The 6,937-nt window shown below is 54.4% G+C and overlaps 3 protein-coding genes across 3 annotated transcripts; all 3 read left to right on the top strand.

Moving 5' to 3' along the window:
- Window positions 1–23: 23 nt before the first annotated feature.
- Window positions 24–224, top strand: DQ04_08361020 (deoxyhypusine monooxygenase; the record flags this gene model as incomplete). Its single annotated transcript, XM_009315530.1, has 1 exon — window positions 24–224. One exon carries the CDS (start codon window positions 24–26, stop codon window positions 222–224), a length of 201 nt encoding a protein of 66 aa, XP_009313805.1.
- A 1,273-nt stretch (window positions 225–1,497) lies between these two features.
- DQ04_08361010 (hypothetical protein) lies at window positions 1,498–2,313 on the top strand (the record flags this gene model as incomplete). Its single annotated transcript, XM_009315529.1, has 1 exon — window positions 1,498–2,313. The coding sequence occupies one exon, from the start codon at window positions 1,498–1,500 to the stop codon at window positions 2,311–2,313; it is 816 nt and encodes a 271-aa protein (XP_009313804.1).
- Window positions 2,314–3,401: 1,088 nt separating this feature from the next.
- Window positions 3,402–6,272, top strand: DQ04_08361000 (hypothetical protein; the record flags this gene model as incomplete). Its single annotated transcript, XM_009315528.1, has 1 exon — window positions 3,402–6,272. One exon carries the CDS (start codon window positions 3,402–3,404, stop codon window positions 6,270–6,272), a length of 2,871 nt encoding a protein of 956 aa, XP_009313803.1.
- Window positions 6,273–6,937: the final 665 nt, after the last annotated feature.

Here is a 6,937-nt window from a genome sequence, read left to right as displayed (position 1 = left end):
TGCAGGACGAGCGCGAGGCGCCGATGGTGCGCCACGAGGCGGCGGAGGCGCTGGGCGCCATCGCCGACCCCACGACGCTGCGCACGCTTGAGGTGTACGCGAAACACGAGGAGCCGATTGTGCGTGACAGCTGTGTGGTGGCGCTGGAGATGCACAAGTACTGGTCGCAGTTCAGCAAGCACGCCGACGGCGAGGCGGCGGAGGAGGTGAAGGCAGCTGCCTGAGTGCGACGAGCCACCGAGCCGTGCGCCCACCGGTACAGGGCGGCAGCAGCAGGAGGGGGTGGAGGAGGAAGTCACCGCCCCCACCACAGCGGAGAGATGACGCAAGCGGCGGAAATCATAATAAGCTTGAAGTTAAACACAGGAGCAAACCAGAAGCTCATCCATCGTTTTTCTTTTCATTTCAGAAGGAGGACGCGATGAGAAATGCAAACGCACTCGAACACATTAAAAACAAAACAAAAAAGAACGAACGAAAGAAAAGGAAAAAAAAGCGGAGTATTTCATGGCAGCATCAGTAAGATGAATGAGGAAAAAAAAAAAAAACAACCCCCCACCATGCGTTCGAGATGCGATGTACATGGCTGCCTTCTCTGTCTTGAGAATGAGCTGTTGGGATGCAGTCCGTTAAGTGGCTGCCTGGGCAGGAATACGGAAGTGCGAAAGTAAGAAGAAAGAACTGGAAGTGTGGGCTGGCTGGACAGGTGGAGTGGTGACTTCGCAGCAGCTGCAGCAGTGTCGTAGGTAGAAGACATGATAGTGGTTTAAAGACAAAGAAATAGCAAAAAAAAAAAAACAGACGAACATCGTAAACACAAAATTAAATGCATAATCTGAACACCCCCTTCGCCACTATTCGTGTCACATCAAAAGGAATCGCACTTCTTATTCCTTTCCCCTCTCCACGCAACGCTTTTGTATGCCTGCCTGTTTTTCTCTCTCTCTCTCTATGTGGGTGCCTGTGGCTCGGCTGGTGTGCGTGTGTGTGTCCGTTATGTCTCTCTCTCTCTCTCTCTCTGTGTGTGTGTGTGTGTTTGTGTGTATGTCTCTGCAAGACACTCCTCCTGTTTGGCCCTCATGTTTCTCACCTGTGCCGTTGTGCCCCGCACACAACGCAAGCTACTGGGGGTAAGAAGGACTCCCTACGGCGACAGCGATTAGTGAACGCATCCCCACAATAACAACCGTTGATACCCCCTCCCAACTGTGGCCACAGACGCAACAAAGGGATTCGCTGGCGGGGTAAGCGGTCTCTAAACACATCAGAAGGAGAGGAGCAATCAAATAGAAGAGACAGAACGAAAAAAAAAAAAAAGGAACAAATACCCGAGTCCGGAACGACCACTGGCAAAGTGAGTGATCGGAGTAGCTACTACAGCAGCAGCAGGTGGAGCGGTGGCAAGACATAACAATAGCCACGACGTAACCACTAAAAAAGAGAAAGATCACAACATCAAAGAACGAGAAAAAAAAGCACACCAACAGGGAAGGCGACATGGGGCGATATGGGGCGTATGATCTTTACATAGCGCCCTTTGTTCGTGACTTCTCGCTGTTCTTGCCTATGTTTCTCTCGTGGTTTGTGGTGCAGTGGGTTATATCGCGCGTGTACTCCCGCCTACTCGGCGCCAATTTCACGGGAATGCCGCGTGCGAATCGCCAGGACATCGTGGTGCGCACCGTCAGCGTCTGCAACGGCCTCCTGATGATCGGCGCCGCAGTATGCTTTATCAACGACCTGCGCGTGCATCATTTCAGGTTCCACAACGATCAGTACAAGGAGGTACCGGGCTACCGCTTCTTCCGTGTCACCATCGTGTCGTACTTTGCGTGGGACATTATAGTCTGCTACGTATACAAGTGGGAGCGGCTGTGGAAGGTGCACGCAATCGTGAGTTTTGTGGGCGCGTATCTGCTGTCCTTCCCCTACTCGGACCACTATGGCTCCTACTTCACAGGCATGTTCGAGCTCAGCAACAGTCCGCTGCACATATCGTCCATTATACGCACGCTCAACATGGTGCCGCTCTTCCCTCTTGCGACGGTCATGGAGGGCGTGTTTGTACTCCTCTTCGTTGTCATTCGCCTGGTGGGCGGCAGTATTGTCACGGGGTCGTGGATGAAGCAGACAGCGATGAACTTGGTGGCAAACTACCAGGCTGGTGGAACACTAGTGCACGGCGAAGTACCACTGGTACTGTCGATGGTGCTCGTCAGCGTGGTTCAGCTGCTGCAGTATATTTGGTTCGTGGAGATTACCAAAAGAGTCATTGGCATGTTCAAATCATCTCATGGGAAAAAAGTAAAATGAACCCCCCCCCAAAAAAAAAAAAAAATGAACGGTCGAGGGTGTATGTGTCTTGCGTGCGGTGACGCGCATAGGCCAACATAAGAAGAGCGGTGCGCAAATATGTAGACAAACCGGAAGATATATGGAAACTCACATTGCTTTTGATGTCTTTGTGTGTGTGTGTGTGTATATGTGTGGCATTGCTCTGGTGGATGGGGCGTCCATGTGGCTGATGCACGCGGGGAAGATTTGTGTTGCGCGCCTCCTCGCCCTACTCCGTTGATGCGGAGAGGCTGGAAGAGGGGGGTGGACGGGCACACCCGAGCGGACAGGCATATCGATACGGATATGCATTGGCGCTTGAACGATACGTTAAGACAATCTGGAAGATGGCAGATAGAGAGAGAGAGAAAGAGAGAGAGAGAGAGGTGTGGGTGGGGGCAACTAATATTGCGTGTTGCCGGCGCATCGCCAACGCAGACGTGATAAATATATATATATTTACAGGACAGAAAGCCAACAAAACAACGAAGATAATGACGAGAAGGACCAAAAGGTCGACAATCAAGAAAGCACGCAAATACCCAAAGAAAAAAGAAAATGTCATGATGAGCACCAAGCCTGTAAAAAAGGAAAAAAAATGTATTTGTCTATTCGTGCCGTGATATTTAATGTGCGTTGCCTGATCCCGGCGGGGCCGTCGCTTGCTTGGACGGTGCACCCACTTCTTTGCTCCCCTAGCTCTTCACTCTCACGCACATCACTGCCGCTTCTTGAAGAGAGGCAACAGGAACAACAAGCAGCAACAGTAACCGTCCTTCCACCTTGTAGGGAAGGGAGCGGTGTGCCTATCGAAGAGTATACGCGATAAACGAAAAAAAAAAAAGAAAACGTGAGCATCAACGTTGCGCCCAACACAACGTCTCCATCTCAACTCAGAGGAAACCGATAATATTAACACGGATACGTAAATAGTTTCATAGATTTCGATGGAGCCGTCGCGCCACAGTCTGTCCTACCTGCCCAGAAGGCACAGAAACATACACAGCGGCGGTAGCACAAGCAACAAAATCAGTAGTAGCATCACCCGAAGTAGTCGAGCGTGCGATATGCACAGTAGCCGTGTTATGGGGCGGCTGTCGCACATGGGCGCCACCGCGGAGTGGCCGACAGTTGCTCCTCTCCTTGATGCCCCGCAGGAGGGAACTGTGGAGGGGATTGGCGTGTCCCCGAGCCCGCACCACCTCGCGATAAAACCCCTGCAGCTCCCGTGTGACAGCTCTGCATACGGCAGCTTCAGCCCTGAAGGCATCCCATTCTCGTGTGAGTCGCCACGGGGGCGGGGCGGTTCAGTTACATCGGCGAACACCACCTTTGCGACGCAGCTCCAGCAAGAGGCAACCTTCACATGGGACGACAGCTGCGCTGGAAACCAACGTGGTACTGTTGCTATGGAGCCATTCCTCGCGGACGGAATGCCTCGAGGAAGGTTCATCCTGTTGAATCTCCTCACCACATGGGGCGACATGCATGAGGTGGGGCTTAACGGCGTGGAGATATTTGACGAGACGGGGAAGCGACTTATCCCACCCCCAGACTGCGTGGGAGAACAGCTGATACAGCCGAAACGGAAGCATCGTGAGAAGAAGGAGCCGGAGAGCAACGAGTCACCGCCACTGGAGGGACGACGAACGGAGGGTGGGCTCACGACACTGACGTGCACGCTCCCGCACAGCCGTCTCTTCGTGATTGTAGAATACCCAACCATCCCTGGTGAGGCATCTGCTACTGCTGTTGTTGGGGACGCAAGAGATGGCGAGGCTGATGCTGCAGAAGAGGTCGATCCACGACAACGAGTGGCAAATCTTGTGAATGGCATTCAAAACACACATGACGACACACAGCTTTTCACTATGCCCTTTACCGCCGACAGCCACCACCTGATCGGGTTTATTCTTCCAGAAGCAGCGGTCATATCAATGGTCCGGGTGTACAACTACAGCGGTCGTGGGCGGGTTCATGCAAATAAAGGTGTACGTCTTCTGGAGATGACGATCGATGACAAACTCGTCTTCCGCGGAGAGATTGCAGCGAATACAGGCGACATCGTTCCCGCCCAGAGGGTCGGTCTGGAGAACTGTGAGAATATACTCTTCACCGAGGATGCCAGTGTGCTACAGCGTTTGCTTACAACGTCTAATACAAATATGCCGGCTCAAGGTTGGATGCCTGACTCTCAACGGCAGTCGAGCGCTTTGGCACCGCCAAAGGATGCCACGTGTCAGTCTACAACGACAGTACTGTTTAGTTCTGGCAACGAAAACCAGGCCCAACGGATTGGGAGCGAGAATAGTGTAGTGATTCCTGCTGCAGCTCTTGTCAAAACAAGTGGGGCACGACAGGACATTCGACCCAATGCAACGGCAACGGCTTCTTCTGGTTATGCTCCCTGCTGTTCCTCAAGCCTGCAAGGCACTTTTTCAGGGTGCCCGAAGGACGTGACATCTGTCTGCTTGCTGCTGCTTGGTACATGGGGCGACACAGAGAAAATGGGCCTCAGCGGCCTTCGCTTTCGCGACGCACAAGGAGACTTGGTGAGCCATCACATCACCCACTGGTATGTGCGCTTTCCACCACAGCAGCAGAGCGGCGACGGCAGTGGCGACGGCGGGTCTGATGCATGGACGAATAGCCTCGTCTACCTTTTCGATGAGGATGTTAACACTGCCTTGACGCTTCCGTGTGTAAGTGGAGTTGAGATCGTTTTTGTCTTTGAGACGCCACTACCCACGTTGAGCTTTGTGGAAGTGGCGAACTACTCGCTGGGGGAGCACACCTTCTGCGGTGTGAAGGAGGCACGACTGTTTCTCTCCTCCGCTACGTCCGGCTGGTCACCCGCCGGCCTCGTCGCGGCGTACGCGGCATTGTGGGAGCCCAACGGCACGCCCACTCGTGCCGCTCTCGCAGCGCACGGTGTCTTTGAGGTTACACCAGAGGCGGGTGTGATTCTGCGCAAGGCACCAGCGTTCCTATCAATTCCACGTTTTCAGACGTACGATTTGTCGCTTGCTAATGTAGCCATGGCGGCAGCCATGTCTTCTGGGGGTGGTGGTAGCCGTGCACTGCTTGGATCCTTGTCACACAGCCTCAGTGCTTCCATGACGATACGAGCGGAGATGGCGCTGCGACGCGCCCGCATGGCGTTGAAGCCCCGTCCAGAGTGGCTGTTGGAGTACCAACCGTACATAACCCCGCTGCTTCCTGTCGCGTATGTGCTGAAGGTGTCGCTCGTGCTCTGCGCGAAGGATGTAGAGGAGCTGAAGGAGTATGCGAAGGAGTGGATGCTGAAGCCGCTACGAGCCTGCACATTTGCCGACGAGAATGGCCAGCGCGTCCGCATCAGTAGCGCCAACAGGCGAAACAAAAGCGACAAGAAATATGCGAGCAGCAATGACAGCTCCAAAAATGGGACCTCTGAGGTTCCTAGCGGCCTTGTGACAGAGTGCCTCTTCACTCCTCTACCGAATTCCTTGCAGCGTGACGCCGAGGCTGCAGCTGCTGCACAGTCTGGCATTCACGTCTCGCTGGTGCGGGCGTCGGTGTCGCTGGTGTACGTGGCGGACTCCCCCTTCTGTGTCTCAATTATCTCGTTGAACCGCCCGCTGGTGGTGGGACAGCGGGCGGCGTGGGTGCGGCACGTCTATGTGTGGATGGACGATGGATTGGTGTTCGACAGTGGCGATGCAGGCGTGCCGCGCCACGTGCAACACACTGAGCCCGCCCCGTCACTGCATCAGTTGTTGGGAGAGGAGCAGATGTCACCATTGGCTGCGGGAGGTGCCGCTAGCAACGCGGCAGCACCACAGGACAGTCTTACGTACTACACACGCGTGAAGCCTCTGATTTTCTTTACGCTGGACGCTGCAGTGCTGGAGGAGGCCCGCTGTGAGGTCATGGAGGCAGCAGTGGTACACAAGTAGTACTGGTATGTGTGTGTGTGTGTGTGTGTCTGCGTGGGTGGGTGGGCGGAAAAGTGCGAGGAGAGGAAGGCCAAGCCTTCTCAATGCACCGCCGCCAGGCCAGCGCAGCTCTGCCCTTCTAATCCACTCTCTCCCTCCCACACACACACACACACACACTCTCTCTCTCTCTCTACCTGTGTGTCTGTAGCTTTGTTTGTTGTACGTGTGGCGAATGCTGTGGAAATGAGATGTAGTGGCTGAGCGTCGCANCTCTCTCTCTCTCTCTACCTGTGTGTCTGTAGCTTTGTTTGTTGTACGTGTGGCGAATGCTGTGGAAATGAGATGTAGTGGCTGAGCGTCGCACACTGTTGTCTCTCATCTGGATGCGGCAACAACAGCAAACTTCGAGAGCTCTCTGTAGTTTTTTTTCGCTTCCATGTTGGAGGGGTGGGGGTGGGTGGCGCGTTTTCCACTCGGCTATTCGTCGCTTCTCTCTCGTTTCTCGCGTGCGGACGGAATGCCTCACGGGGCAGACAACGTGGGGGGCGGGCGTGGCGTGGCGAAGCAGCGGAGCTGCAGGGAGAAAAGAGAGAGAGAGAAAGGGAGGAGTGGTGACGCGCCATCGCGCATTGAAGCACAAGTGCGGGAGGCGAAGGAGGGGAGAGACTCGTCTCTCTCTCTCT

Source organism: Trypanosoma grayi, assembly GCF_000691245.1.
Source record: "Trypanosoma grayi strain ANR4 Tgr_836_V1, whole genome shotgun sequence".
NCBI classification, from domain to species: domain Eukaryota; phylum Euglenozoa; class Kinetoplastea; order Trypanosomatida; family Trypanosomatidae; genus Trypanosoma; species Trypanosoma grayi.
This window is presented reverse-complemented; position numbering and strand designations above follow the sequence as displayed.